The sequence below is a fragment of the Sphaerodactylus townsendi genome, linkage group LG07 (genome assembly GCF_021028975.2).
Source record: "Sphaerodactylus townsendi isolate TG3544 linkage group LG07, MPM_Stown_v2.3, whole genome shotgun sequence".
In the NCBI taxonomy this organism is placed as follows: domain Eukaryota; kingdom Metazoa; phylum Chordata; class Lepidosauria; order Squamata; family Sphaerodactylidae; genus Sphaerodactylus; species Sphaerodactylus townsendi.
The window spans coordinates 50,144,526-50,160,358 of NC_059431.1; the positions used below are offsets into that span (position 1 = coordinate 50,144,526).

Consider the following 15,833-nt stretch of genomic DNA (forward strand, 5'->3'; position numbering starts at 1 on the left):
TCATGTTATTTCTCCTGCTTTCTGTTGCTGTCTACTGCTTTGTGCTAGAGTACATTTGTACAAATGAGCTAGACCTTGTGTTTTCTAAAATAGTGTTTAGTGAAATGTTGTTGGACAGGTAAAAAAAATCACTTCGAATCAGTTGGGTTTAGACTAGTTGAAGTTAACTGCAGATCTGCAATGGACAGCTGCTGTACACTAGAGTCCATTCGGATATCTGCCACTACCAGATGACCTTGGCCAAGATGTCTTTTGTAAAGATTGCATGCCATGGAAATAGTTCTCATACTTTGAACCTATTATTAACAGTTAGAATGCAGTATAGCCAGCTTCAGATTTGATAAAGGATTTATAGCTTTTTATTTGGTTTCAGATTTCTGCAGAGCAAACCCTGTTGCACTGTTTATTGAATGTCTCATTTTATTGATGATATTGACATACTATGTAATCTGCCTTGAGCCTTTGTAACAGCCCAATCCATGACATGGGGGAGGGGGAGTTTCATGGCTGCTGGGAATGGCATAACTGCACCAACTCCAAAGAGGAATGGGGAAATGTGGCAAGGAAGAAAAAAAATCCCCAATGACCCCTCCCACCCAGGCTTCCCATTGTAAGTCAATGGGCCGTGCCTGCATTTTTGCAGGTTTAAGTTGATAGCAGCAAAAGGAGTTGTTCCTGTGCTGAAAGCCCTCAGTAAGCCAACTAAAGTTGACTCCACCTTGGGAATGCCCCTAGAACTCATGCAGGTTTCTTGGGAATGCACCTGGAACCATCAGCACCAGAACGGGCTCATGTGACCAAGGAGTGGTGGCATAGCAGCAGTATTCATGCCTGGGCACTGAAGAGTCCCCTACTATTAACATTAGTGCCGCTCTCAATGGCATAGGTGCCATTTAGCTGTCTGGACTGGCAATGACGCCAGCGGGTGGTTCACACTGGCTGTACAATCTCCACTCCCTAGGATTACTTTGTTGAAAGGGCAGACTATAAATAATGTAAAGAAAAGAATGATGGAAAATTGATATAAATTTGCTTTTGGGACACTAATGTAACAATTAGTGCATTTTGCTTGTGTAAGCCCAAGCGCCGAGTCATGGCATAGCTGCCTTCAAACCCAGGGTGGAAGCTGACTAATGACTCCACCGCTAGGAGAGTCCGGCCTTCCTCCCATGCTGTCATCCAATTGGATGCCAGCGCACCTCCACAGCAGCTCCAAGTTGCGGTGTTGTCATCATGGAGCTGAGGGGCGACTGACTGCCCAAGCCTTTGCTCTCTCTAACAACAGGGATGTCCAGACGTCAAGAAATCTTTTCATAATGGGTGCTTGAAATTGTTGTTCCTGAAATTTAAACACTTTCCTATCAGTGATCTGCCTTTAAGGAAATATAGGCATACCACATACCACACAACCTTTGTTGTTTAAACTGTATTTATTGTTTTAATTGCTGCTGAATTTTAATGAGTTAGATTTTATGTTATATTGATTTACTGTTCTGGAAACAGTCATGTTGTGAGCCGCCTCGAGCCCTTCAGGAATGAGGCGGCCTATAAATTTAATAAAATAAATAAAAATAAATAAATAAAAGAGCTCGCATTTACCTAAAACTACATAAAAGAGTGAGGCAAGAGCTGGTAGATATCCCAAGCTGGTAATGGTTCTGTTGCCATGACACAGAAGGCCACAAGTTAAGAGACAAAGCTAAGACTGCTTTGATGCTTGGATTGTGGCCATACCTAGACTTTTAAATTACCTGCAGAAAGGGAGAGGTAATGGATCAGCTCAGGGCTGCTCCCCTTAGTGCTTAATTATTCCCATCTTTGGTAGATTAGGTAGCTGTTTTCCTAGTCATTGATGAAACCTCAGTGTAAATATTTTATTCTAAATTCTTCTTCATAGAAATGTTTAGGTATGAAATGGTTTTGAAATGGATTTTGAGGCAGAAAGGAAGATATTTTAGATGACATATTTTAGATGGAATAATTTGAAAATAAATTTAATTTAAATCAAATAGGACTTACATCTGAGAAAACATACATGGGTTGTGCTGAATTTCACTCTGTTTTACATAATATTTAATATTTCTGTCCAAATGTTCCATTTGAAATAAGGGTATGCTTTGAAAATTAATAAAGTTTGGACCCCAGAACCTTCAGTTCTGTGCATATTAGGCATGAGCATTGATAAAAAATTATTGGTAAATTTTACATTTGGGTTTTTTAACCCAAAATATTTTGGTAAAGCCAAATAAAGCTGTTATCCATTGACTTTGTTCAGCTATTACTGAAAACATTTGGGTTAAAAACTCAAAATTCTTCAGTTCTCTCCCCCCCCCCAAGCTTGGGACCCAGGGGGGAGAACTGCCCCCACCAGGGCTTGGAAAGCATCGGCTGGGGGCAGATCTCCATGCCCCACTTATTTTACTTATCATGCCATGGAGGATCTGGCTGTTCCTTCCCTCCAGTTCTTTCAGAATCCTGGAGGGCTTGGTAAGCATTGCTGGGGAACAGATTCTCCATGCAAGATCACTCTTCCTCCCCCCCCCCCCAAATCTGGCTCCCAAATCCTTATGGGCTTGGGAAATGGCCAGGGGGGGGGGGGGTTTAAAAAGCCAAATGTTATTCAGTTTTTTTGGCCCCACATGTATTCCTCTGTGGTTTTTTATTGGGTTTACCAAATTACCAAGTCTAGTGATTTTTAAACTAAACCTTGACATGATAGTTGTCACTGCTGGTTTTATCACTAAACAAAATATGAGTATTATTACATTTTATGCTTTTTTTTCTCCAGACATGGGTCGGGAGAGGCAGTTGTGAATTTCTTGCATTGTGAAAGTGGTTTGACTAGATGACCCTTCCAACTCTGTTTCTATTATTCTGTCTCAATTGTGATTTTGGCCTTCTCACTTTTATCCTCACAGTAAACCTACTGTTACACTGGGAGAGAATAATTTCCCCAACGTTGCTGAGTAAATTTCATAGTGAATAGGAATTTGAGCATGAGTCTCTCCAGGCTTAGTCCAGCTCTTTAAGCACTTCACTATAGTTAGTTAATACAGATGGGTGTTTTTAAGTTTCAGTTCTTATAACTGATTTTCAGTTTCTCTGCATAATACATTTTACAGTCCATTTCCATACATGTTTATTTGGAACACTTCTAATAGCACTTCCAAAGTAGTGTGTATAGGAAAATTAACAAAAATTAGGCCACCTAAGTTCTTACTAAGTTTTCCAGAGCAATTTTCCCTCTTATTTTGTAGTTGTGCCATCTTTTCATTGGTCATAAAATAAACTTGTTTTAATGAGTAATTGCTTCTTTCATTCTAGGACGTGAAGATGGCTACTGCCCAGCTCTAGCTGGAAGTACTGAAGATCACTCCATCTATATTTATCAGGAAATTAGCAAATATGCTTTGTTATGGTTTTTTGTTCCTACAGAGTTCACCTTCTCTCTTTAACTCTTGGTAAGAAAATTATATGACATGTTCAGCTGTGTAATCAACCTTTTTTCTGATGTCTAAATTAGTATAATTTAGATGAAATAATTTAAGGAGATCTTCAAAAAATGTATTGGTTTACATGACTGGAATCAACTGACTGTTGTGGGTTTTCGAGGCTGTGTGGCTGTGATCTGGTAGCTTTTGTTCCTAATGCTTTTCTCACATCTATGACTGACATCTTCTGAGGCATGTCACAGATTTTCTACAGCCCAGAAAATCCACAACAGCCCGTCTTAAAATTATCTTGTTATGAAATAACATTTAAATATCCAGCCTCCTTACTGCTTAGTGTTTCTCCTTTCTGACAGCATCCGCACCATGCTCTCAACAATATCAACTTTCCATTAATCATTCTTCATGTCATTTTTTTTGTTTCAAGACTGATTTATTTTAGTTATTCATATTTTTTCTTTCTTTCTCCCACTCTAAAGCTTCAAGCTGTTGTTCAGTTGCCAGATATCTTTATTCCAATATTTTATATTTCCCGTTTTTGCAGTAGTTAATATTTACGAGAACAGTTGTTGTGATGTCACAGGACCACTTTAACATGTTCATAGACTGAGCTCACTTGGTATCGGACACACCTCTTTTCCTCTAAAATCATGTGAATCAGCCCTGAGTAACAAATTATATCCCTCTCTAGTATGCATATTCTTGGTGCGAGATGTTTTACATGACTGTGCTTTTGTCTTTGTGCCAGTATTTATTTGTTTTATTTACAACTCGTCTTTCTCACTAAGTCAGGGTGGATTATGGGATATAAAACAATGTAATCAGACAGCATAAGACATAAAATGAACAATGCATTAGGTCTAAGATTGCAAAGTTTGAAAAAAACCCCAGACTTGACACATTATAAACAATGCAGAAAACAGAATTGCAAAAGTAGAATACAATGCAGTAAGAGCAGAACAAAACATGCAGTAAATTTTAGAATCTGCTAGAGTCCTGTTCTTTTTGTAGTCAGAGCTACATATGCTGAAAGTTAATACATTGACTGATCACACATAGAAAAAGCAATTCTCTTAAGGTTTATTGTTTGGAGGAGGGAATCATGAGGCATTTCAATTTACAATATTTGTAATTATCCCCTTCACAATACACAATTTTTGTTCATGTGTTTCTATAAATGATAGGCTACAACTTCTTTTATGGACAAAATGTGTGTGAATTGTATTTAGCAATAACTGTAGTAGTAATTAAAAATAAAGAAACAAGCTTTGAAATATTTCTGTGTAAATAAGTACTAGAAGTATAATGTGGCATTTAAATACATTGTAATGCGAAGAAATTCTGAAATCTCTAGGGTCCATTATAATAAGTGGTAAGTATAGTTTTTTTAAAAGAACTGTCACTATTATATATCACCTTTAAACATTACCTTGTAGTCCTTCACTCCATTGGCTAGGCTTTGTCAGTGACATAATAAATATTACCTATGGAGCTTTGTTGACATCATATTGTATGCTGCCAGATCAGATTTTTACAATGAAAGACTTGAAAGGTGGTAGGAAGAAGTATTGCACAGTTAGACATCGAAGAGTTTATTAGGAACAAAGAAGTGTAGTAGATGTGTATTTAAAATAATATTTTAAACTACAAGGATAAATAGATCTCAAGTTTGCAAGCATGTTTCTTGGCAAATAGCAGTAAAAACAACTCTAGCTGTATGTATTTATATGCTTTTGCCATTACTGTTCAGATTGAATTGTGGATCTGTTTTGTATTTTTATACTAAAACATAGACTTTTCCCTTGGCATCATTACTAAGGCTATCCTGATATTAATAGAAATTTCCAAACAAAGAAGTCAATTTTTAGTTCCCAGGGCTTCATCTTATCCATGCTTTCCTGGGAGTAAGTCCTATTGAACATAGTGAGATTTGTCTTTTGCATAGCCATGGTTAGGTATAAACTATAAATCTCTTCTGTACAACTACCCCAATTCAGCAGTTGGTTTACCTCCTCTGAAATTGTGATATATTTTGTATTTGCTGGCTTGTGGCCTTACTGTATTTATTTGTCCCCTTGTTCTGATGAATTCCTGGTATAGAAACAGCTTCTAGTGCTAAAACACTCATCCTAAAATTGTGGAGTGGAATAGGCTTAAAGCAATTTCATGACTTCATTTCTCTTGCATCAATGCTGCTTTAAGCCAGAGAACTCCTGTACAAGGGTACACGTTTTAGAAAGCAAATAGAGAGCATTGTGATTTAATAGGTTGTTGCTTCTTTGGTGGTAACAGCCAGAACTCAGCTTGTGTCACTGCGGCAAAGGTGAATTAAGTCAGGATGTTGGGCTAATAAAGTTCAAATTTAGTGAAATGGTAGTTAGAAAAGTTACTATGCTGTTAATATAAACACCACAGCCTCTTTTTAATACCAGTATTTCATATTATGAAGGTTTTGGAAGTGGCTGGGATACAGGAACAGCCAGGTGAATTATGGCAGGAAAAGGTTATTTCAATAGATTATATTCTTTAAGAAATTATAAACTATTTCACATATAAAATAAACTATTCTTTCCCTTCAGGAGTTTAGAAAGGCACTTTAATTGAGTGTTGCCAATATATAAATGTATTAACATTTTGTCAATACTATAAAAAAAGCCAGTCAGTTAATCTTGAGTTTGTTCGAACAGGAACCTCTGGGTGACGTGATACTATCTGACTTCCATGGTTCAACTAGGCAACCCTGAGGATAAGCTGGTCTCTGTAGTAGGGAGATCTGTTGTGATTCTATGAGATCTTCAGCCGCTGCCTGGAGGTTGACAACCCAAATAAAAGAAGGGAGCAGGGAAAGGAGAAGTTATGGAAACTTTCAGGAAAGGGAGAGAATAAATAGTGGGGGAGGGGAAAATGATATGCCTCCCCAAGTCCTTGCAGGTTCCCCTTACATATATTAATAGATAAGTCAGCAAGATCTCTGGACTGTTAAATCTCATAATTGGAGCCATGAATAGACAAGACTGATCTTTTTACAAACCTGAAAAATGTCAGATTTGCAGAAAAATCTAAAACAGAAAAGGAGAGTTATAAAATCCCAAAATGATAAAAGGGACACTTTTAACTAAGAAATGGAAGCCATCTGTGATTTTCTCTGCAACCACAGATAAAATGTCGGTAGGTGAATGGCTGAGAAGGCACGAGTGAGACAGAAAGGAGAGAGGACTTAGCTGAATTGAGGGAGAGGGGAAATAATGTGGGAAGCTGAATAATAGCTGGATTGAATTCATTTTTCCTTCTACTTGCAAGTATTAAACCTGAGTTTGCCCAGAGGCACGAGCCCAAGGGAAAGAACCAGAATTCAAATTAAATCATTTCCATTCTGCAGCCACTCCATCGCTTACCTATAAGTTACCAGGTTTAGTTCAACATTCTTATTATCCCCTACAAAGTCCTTAATTGCTTTCAACCTACATACCCTCAGGGCTGCCTCTCTTGCAGTGCTTCAGTGCAACTGTCTTCTTAGGGAGCAAAGCCTTCTTAGGGAGCCATCCTGGAAAAGGATGAGATTGGTATAGCTTGTTCTTTTGAATTCTGTGCTGTAGTTCCTACCTTGTGGTGCAACCTGCCTGAGATATTCAGGGAGGCCCCCTCCTATTATTTTGCAGAATGTGCAAAACAAAAATGTTCAGGAGGGCATTTTTGTAAAGGGGTTAAAACTGTTGTATAATGGAATAACTTAAGAGGTTGCTTTAATAGAAGAAGAAGAAGAGTTTAGATTTATACCCCATCTTTCCTATAAGGGGACTCAAGGTGGCTTGCAAACTCCTTTCCCTTTCTCTTCCAACACAACAGACACCTTATGAAACTGAGAGAGTTTCAAAGAACTGTGGCCAGCCCAAGGTCACCCATGTGTAGGAGCAGAAAACAAGTTAAAAACCCATGAGACTCATGGAAAGTTTCCCATCCTTCCCTGCCCCCCGGCCCGCACTTGCTTGACCACCCAGTTAGCAGGTTGAACACTCTGCAGTCCATTTGCAGGGCTGCTGGCACTGCCTGCCTGGTTCACACAGTGACAGGTGGTGGAAGTTTTCCCAGCCTGCCTGCAGTTCTGCATCCTCTGTCAGCCTTGTTCATAAAGCAATGTCTCAGTCTACCCCTGCTTACCTCACCTCCCAGCAGCATCGTCACAAGGACCTGCAGGAAATTCTTGGGGGAAGGGCAGTAGAGGCACCTTTTCACCCACTTGTCCACCTCTTGTACTACTGCTTTAGTATTAGGTCTGATAGGGATGTGCGAAGAGGCTCCTGCTGCCTTGGTGGTAGAGATAGTAGGCAGTAGCTGTTTCATTCTGGCTGCATTTGTCACTATGATCTTGGTGGTGGTGGTGGAGAGGCTCCTGTTCCTCAATCCCAACACTCACACAGTGGTGGTCAGGACTGCTCTATGTTTAGGGATTTCTGTAACCCTCCAAGAGCTTTGAATTTTTTTCTGCAAATCTGGGGGAAAAGGTTAGAGAAAAATCTCCCTTCTCTCAGCATGGCCAAAATTTGCAGATTTAAGTATCCACAGATGGTACTATGTTGACATCCCCTTGGGGATGGGGCAGTATAAAAATCTAACTAATACATAAATAAAATATAAATAAATAAAATATATTGATGATAGGATTGTAGTCTATTGTACTATTCATGTATGTATCACCTTTTTACTGTGTTGTTTCTCTAATCCATTTTAGGTTTTAAGGTATGTCATACAGGTGTTTTTTTGTTCATTTGCATTGTTTTCTAATTATGTAATCCTAACCCATTGCATTGTTTATTGAATGTTATGATGTCTGATTGAACTGTTTTCTATATTTTATAATCCACTTGAGTCTCTGTAAGAAAGGTCAGCAACAGATTAATTCAGTAAGTAAAGTGCCCTTGGATCTTACAGCCCAATCCGGTGTGTGTGTGTGCTGAAGTGAGTCTTGGAGGCAGTGCAGCCCTACAGCAGAAATGCCTTCCCCAGGGCACTTACCCTGTTGGAGAGGCAAATCCACCAGTGGGCAGTTCCTGTGGCCCGCCAAGACACCCGGACACAGTGCAGAGTGCCACGTCAAACCCCTGTGCTGCCACCGGCCTTACCAGCGTAGTAGGGGTGTTCAGAGGCATGGCTGTGTGTGAAACTTACATAGGGTGTGAAGCTGCCGACCCCAGACACCATGGGCTCTTAAGCCCATTTCTCATCGTCTTGGCCTACGTTAGCCAACCTTGGGAATTGGGAAGCATCCAGAATATGTTTGTTTTCTTTGTTTAAGTTATTTAAATTGTTTTTCTTATGTTGGATTTTTTTGTAAGCTGCTTTAAATTCCTGTGAGCCTTCTTTGAATTCATGTGCTGTATTATTGTATGTTATCTTTTTATTTATTTTATGCAGGCCTTTTGATTTTCTAATTTTAGTTTTATAACCAAATACCTGAACAAATGAATAGAACTAGTATTGCAATAGCACTAGAATTTCAAAAGCAAAAAAACCCAAAAAACTTAGCGCATCACATTTTCATCTTCATTGGGACTGTGCATGAGCAAGCCTTCCAGTTGTTGTTTTTTAAATAATCCTACACAAGCCCCCATAGGATAGTATTGGGGTTTGATAGAAGTTTAAAATTTAACAGACGGTTGAAAAGTTATTTTCCCTAAATTTCCCTGTGTCCCATCTAGAGTGTCATTGCTGGCTAGAGCCAGTCTTAACATTTCTAGGAATATCAACACCACTGACTTTTTTTGGTCAACTGCTTTGTTAGCTCCGTAATTAAAGTAGTACTAATATGGGAAACAAACTTGGAGCTCTAGGGACCAGCTTTATTTGAACTAACAAAATGCTTTTTCTTCCCTTTGTTCCTGGTCATAGTAAAAGATAATGATGACTTTCTGCATTGTATTTTCCTCTTCACCTGGTATTCCCAAGTGAATCTTGTTCTTCTACCTTGATTTGTCTATATATGGAATAGTATGACTCATATGTAAAGCTTATAGTTTTAGTTTTGGTACTTTTTATTTCCTTGATTTTGTATAGGGTAGGATAGTTTTAATTCTATAGTATGGAATGCATTTTAAACATGTTATTTCAAATATCAGTAATTAAATACGTCAAACTTATTCAATCTGTTACTGTTGCCTTTTTTTTTTTAGGGTAGAAAATTGCCACGGTATCTCAGGGAAACGGTAACCTGCAGGGGTTTGTTTTCCAGTAACAACTGAAAACAATGGACAGATGATATCAATTAAACTGCATTTGGCAGCTGACTTTATCTCAGTAACAAGTGACTGCGTAAGCAGCCGAAACTGCACGGATTTTTATTACCCTTGCCACTGGGAATTATGTACAGCCTCTCAACTCTCTGAGTGGATGCAGTTTCTACGTAGATCACTTTAGGTTCTTTAATCATGTCTGTTAGCTTGACAGAGAGTGAACTTCCTAGGTTTTTTGTGGGTGGCGAAGATGGAGATGAGCTTTTGGATCAAGCCAGGTCTTCAGACTTTGATTCCTTCTATGATCATATTGAAGATGAAGATGAGGAGTATGATTCTGTATGTACTGTATTTAATAATTTTGTGGAAATGATTTTGGGAGTTGATCAAAGATACTAAAGTGTTGTTTCAGGAGAAGACACAATCATGGGAGGCACTAACCATTGTGGCCCCATTCAGCAAAATATTTAATTTCCAGATATGTTTGAATGTCAGTCATCACAGCGGCATTGTTAGATTGCAATCAAATTGATCAACACAGTTTGTACAATGTATATAATTATAGTTGTTTAATAATCAATACTGCACTTACGGATATTTGAATCTTTTCAAGGGATTTTGTTGTCACAGGCTTTCACAGCTAGAATCAGCTGGCTGTTGTGGGTTTTCCAGGCTGTGTCACTGTGGTTTGGTAGTTTTTGCTCATAATATTTTGCCCTTAGCTATAGCTGCTATCTTCAGAGGCATGGAAAACCCACAACAGCAAGTCCAGGAGTTATTATTGGGGTTGTGAAGACTTTATAAAACAAATTTCTTTTAACTCTAGGTTTCAGTTTTTGTTGTAAAGTCGTTATGAAAAAGAGGATATTGAATTCAAAATAGAAAATTTCTAATATAAAATCCTAGTTTCAACTCTTGTTGAACCAGAATATTTAATCATGCTGTGAGTCAATAGTTTTGTTTTTTTCAAAATTTGAATGTTAATTAAATTAAACCCCCAGAAGTTTAAAAGTACAATCGTATGCAGAGTTAGCCCAGTCTGAAGCAATTGATTTCAGTCTACCTTAGTACAATTTTATTACATTTTAATGTGTTTTTTTATTTCAGTTGTTTAGACTATTTCTTGATACATCAGAATATTTATATTCTGAGCATAAATTATTTAGAATGCAGACCAGTGTTACTGTCACACACCTCTGTCAACACTTGAAATGGGTACCCTTAACAATGTCACTGATATAATAAATGGAGACTGAAAAGCAATCTTTTGTGGATTGTCCCCTCAATCACTGAAATTCTTTGGACTTAATGCATACCCAAAAGTGCTTTATTTGGAACTGCTGCCCTTTAATGTACATGTTCAAAAATTGTAAGAAGATTTAACTAGGACGTAGCTAATTATTTTGAATGTTTTCAGTTTTGAAAATACTCTCAACAAATGCTTTTGTCTCTTTAAATTGCCTATATTGGCATTATTCCCATAATCCTGCAGCTTAGTTGTCATCCTTCACATGAAAATATTAATGTAAATTGATTTTCTTGGCATTTAATTTTTTTTAGATTAAATGTTGCATTGAAAATGGGACACTGATCTCAGATTGTATTTTTCATCCTTTTAGTGTAATAAAACTAGTATACGATGAATGAAAATGGCATGATATTTTAAATTTGGTAATATAACATTGCTTTTGTTTGTTTTATATGCACTGGAAAAATATTGAAAACAAAAGAAAAATCTCATTGTTGTTGTTTTTGTTTTTATTGTGACTAGCCACCAGAAAGACAGATTGTGGTTGGAATATGTTCAATGGCAAAGAAATCCAACTCTAAACCAATGAAAGAAATACTTGAACGCGTTTCCATGTTTAAATACATTACAGTAGTAATATTTGAAGAGGATGTGATTTTGAATGAGCTTGTGGAAAACTGGCCTTTATGTGACTGTCTCATTTCTTTTCATTCTAAAGGTGATTAATCTTTGTACTTCCTCATTTTGTTCCCAAAAAATTCATCAGTGCAGCAGCCAACTCACAGAAAATGAAGCTGTTTATTTAGATTCTTATTATATATGGACAGTGCAATCCAGAATGGGGGTGGGGGCTAGATCCCCCTCTGATGCAGCCCACTTCTGCCAGCGTAAATGTCTTCTCCGGGACACTTACACTGGTGGACGGGCAAAGCTGACAGGGCTCAGCTGCTGCAATGCCCTGTGATGTCCAGCCATGGTGCTTGGCTTTGTGCCAGTGTTTGCATGCTACCTCCAGCTACACCAGTGATCCGGGGGTGTTCCAGGGAGCAGGGATGACCTTAGTCAGCCTCAATCCCCATACGCCAGCAGAGATACATTGTGGTTTTTGCGGCATATCTCTATTCTCCCCTGTGGGGGAGTTGACAATTCTTTTTTAAAAAAACAACAACCCCAAAACATTTTTTTAGGCTTTCCACATTGCGGGAAAGCCCTGTGGAGTGGGCAGGTCGGTGTTGAAGTGGCACCATCCTTGTTTGCCTCAGCTCTGGATTGAGCTATACCTATTCTGTTATTTGTTTGTATATATTGTTCAGTTAAACAATAAATTGGATGAACTAAATGTTTGACACAGATAATGTAATTTTTGGTTGACTGGAATGATGGGTAAAGGTTGTAAGTAAAGTTTTCCAAAAGTAATCTTTGGATGTAGCAGTTCGGTCTAGTTATTTTAACCCTATCCTTGTGTTTTTGTGCTGAAAAACTCGAGGGCAAACTGAATAGACTTATTCTGAAAACCAGACATTATTTACAGCAGAAGAGATTAAGAATAACATTAAATACATATCCTAGCATTGGTCAAATGTGAAAGTACTAATTCTAATATACTTTACCTTCCCACACAACCAGAGTCTACTTTCATGTAGTAGATGTGAACTTAATATTACGTAATATGTTCTATTTAGGGTTTCCATTGGACAAAGCTGTTGCCTATGCAAAACTCAGGAATCCATTTGTTGTTAATGATTTGAATATACAGTATCGCATACAAGACAGGTAAGTAGATATTTATAAATGGCTGATTGAGTGTAAATAACTACATTTATTTTTTCCTTCTCTTAACATATCTTGCCCAAACAAAAGATAGACTTTATTTTATTTATTTTTATTTTTTATATATTGGATTTTAAACCGCCCATCCCCGAAGGGGTTAATTCATAGAAATAAAAAAAACACCCATAAAGTTTGCATTGAGTATGTCAACAGCTGCTAAATTGTCCTTTGGGCAATGCAGGAATGTAACAGCAGTAAAAGAAATAGGAACATAAGATAAGGAACATAGCAATTTGTCAGTCACCTTGTCTGTTTTCTTGTTTTGTTTTGGGTTTTTTAATATATTATCAATGTGCACATTAATGTATACACTGCAGTCTATAGAGAAAAGTTACTGAAGGCTTGAGAAGAGAGCATGAAACACTACAGGACTTTATTAAGGTTGAAGAATACAGAAACTGTATAAGACTGGAAACAAGGGTTATTGTTCTTTTAACTTTTCTGAGTCAATTTCTACCTGTTTTTCAGATATGGTTAAATACCTACAGAAATGGTTGCATCTGTTATGTTAATGTGAGAGCCATTGATTTATTATGAGATACTGGCAGACATGGGGTGGATCTTACCTCTATCCTTCCATCCACTGAGCAGAGTTTGGACTAAGTTTCAGTTTGTTTGCCCTCATCCATTTTTTTTTGTTTTACCTCTTCCACCATTTTTACGAAATTTGATGTGAAAGAACTATGGAGCTAAGGATCAGCATACTGATGACACTTCATTCCAAATCTCCTGATGATTTCTTCCCCTTGTGTTAATTAGTTATTAAACAGCCTGAGGGATTTCATAGGATCTTTTGATATTCCAAAATATTTTTGGTATTCCATGTTGATGTCCAGGTGGCAGAACATAAGCCCCCCTCCTTCCCTCAGCACCATTTTATGTGACCCTAACCTCCATGAAGGACCATAGCGGTGAAAATAGTTTTTTCCAGGTCCATTCTGAGCAGCTGACATGAAGCTGCCTTTTACTGATGCCGACCATTCATCTATTCAGACCAGTATTGTGTGCATTGACAAGTCATGGCTCATAAAAGTTTCTGGTATAGGCCTTTCATATCCACTGCTACTTGATCTTTTTAACTGTAGATGCCATTGATTGAACTTGGAACCTTCTGCTCTGCTACTGATCCAGTGTCCCTCCTAGTACCATGGGCGCCCCACAGAAGGATATCATATTGAGTAGTATCATCCCACTACAGTCCAGAAAATTACTATGGTGTATACTGTCAAGCATTACCCACTTCTCCATCTTTTTATTCATTCAATTATTCTGTCAGAATGATCAAGGCAGTTTTCATGCCATGCCAAGAATGGAACACAGATTGAAATCAATCTACATAATGTGTTTTCTATATATACCTGGGGTTGTGGTTCTTTCAAGAATTAACAAATGGGCATAGGAAAATAGCATACAGTTTAAACCACTGATGAAGCATAGCATTAAATACATGAAAGACACAGCTCGCAGAACAGAATGCAGTTTGATCTCCCTTCCAATAATGTGATCCTGCAAATTTATCAGCATGAAAGTAGCAAGATGAAGAGCAATATGCCTGAAGCATAAATGGGGCATATTTTTCAGAAGGAAGCACTCTGTGCCACATAGACTCTAGCTTGTATGTATATTTAGTTTATTTATTTATTTAGATTTAGAATATTTGCATACTTCATCTCCAGACCTGCACAAGATGACTTACAATAAAAACAGTTTTTAAAAATCACATCAGTAAGAACAAATAGTTTACAGCCATCCCAGATTAATAAATCCATTCTTCTTCTCTCTGTTGAAGACTCTGTCTTCCTCTGTTCCTCGTAAATGTAATATATGATACTCATGTATCCCAACTTTGTATCAGGTCTGAAGTACTACAGGTAAAGTCCATGTTTGAAACTAATGTTCTCTTTGCTAACATCCATAGCATAATGGAAGTATGTTCCCCTCCTCTAAAGAGTTACAGTTAAATGTAATGTTTGGAGCCTACTGCAGTGTGTATCACCAGTCTCCTTCTTAACTAGTTGGTGCATTGTATGAAAATTGCTCTAAATGGATATTCGTCTGAAATTCATTTAAATTTAAGGTGTCAGAATTGAATTCGAGTTCTTTACATCTCAATCCATAGGTGCCCAGCAGACACCCCACCCCCTCCAAAAGGCTTTCTTTCACATGGTTCAGGAAATCCAAAGTTTTTTTTAAAAAAAGATCCTGCAAATTCCCCCATAGGACAGAATAAAGATATGCCATGAAAATTTTAGCGTGCCTCTGCCTCTGCCAGTGCCTCTGCCGGTGCATGGGCCCACCCGGACTCTGGAGCCTGACTAAGGTTGGCTCTGCCCCCAGAGGCATATTATGCAGGCAGGCCTGGACGACTGAGCCATTTTGTGGATTGGACCCCATGCAGACAGCACCTGGTCTCCTGGGTAAGTTGCCCATCCTCTGGTGCATTTGTCCCCCCCCCCTTCCCCTGGATTGGGCTGTAAGTATTTAGAGCCTGCACTGTGCCATAGAGCTAAGGTCCCTTCCTAGAATATCATAAGATTTTTAAAAATACCATTATCTGAGAAATCAAAGTTTACCTTAGGTGTCAAGCGAGTCATAGGCACCAACTTTGTTTAAACCCCCTCTAATGGTAACAATTACGTTCAGTTACTAAATATAAATAATGAATAGGGAAGTCCTTTGAGCTATTAAGAAAATATACTGGAGGTGGTGGTGCTTTTAGTAAGTTGTAGTGGTAATCTCTGATTAGACAGTTAGTAAAAAATATGTAAAATTGTCTGGTAGTATTGCAACTTCATATAGGAGTTCTTTCAGTGTACATTTCATTGACAGTATTTGTTGTATTGGAATTATTTTTATATTTCAGGAGAGAAGTTTATAGCATTCTTAAAGCCGAAGGTATTTTACTTCCTCGTTATGCAGTTCTAAACCGTGATCCAAACAACCCACAAGGTAATAACTGAAGACTCTGATTTAACCATTGACAGAATGTGGATATCAAACCTGGTTTTGATGAGCAAAAATCTAGTTTCTTGCTATTCCCCATGCACTCCCTCTCGACTCTTCCCGCATGCAAAGCAT

At 38.0% G+C, this 15,833-nt stretch overlaps 1 protein-coding gene across 1 annotated transcript in view; it reads left to right on the forward strand.

Annotated features, from left to right (window-relative positions):
- Positions 1 to 15,833, forward strand: part of PPIP5K2 (diphosphoinositol pentakisphosphate kinase 2) — a 76,548-nt gene that overhangs the window by 1,597 nt on the left and 59,118 nt on the right. Inside the window, 5 exon segments of the mRNA XM_048504259.1 lie at positions 3,325 to 3,461; positions 9,617 to 10,015; positions 11,448 to 11,643; positions 12,608 to 12,698; positions 15,619 to 15,704. Coding sequence (XP_048360216.1) covers positions 9,872 to 10,015; positions 11,448 to 11,643; positions 12,608 to 12,698; positions 15,619 to 15,704 — 517 coding nt within the window. The 5' untranslated portion in view covers positions 3,325 to 3,461; positions 9,617 to 9,871.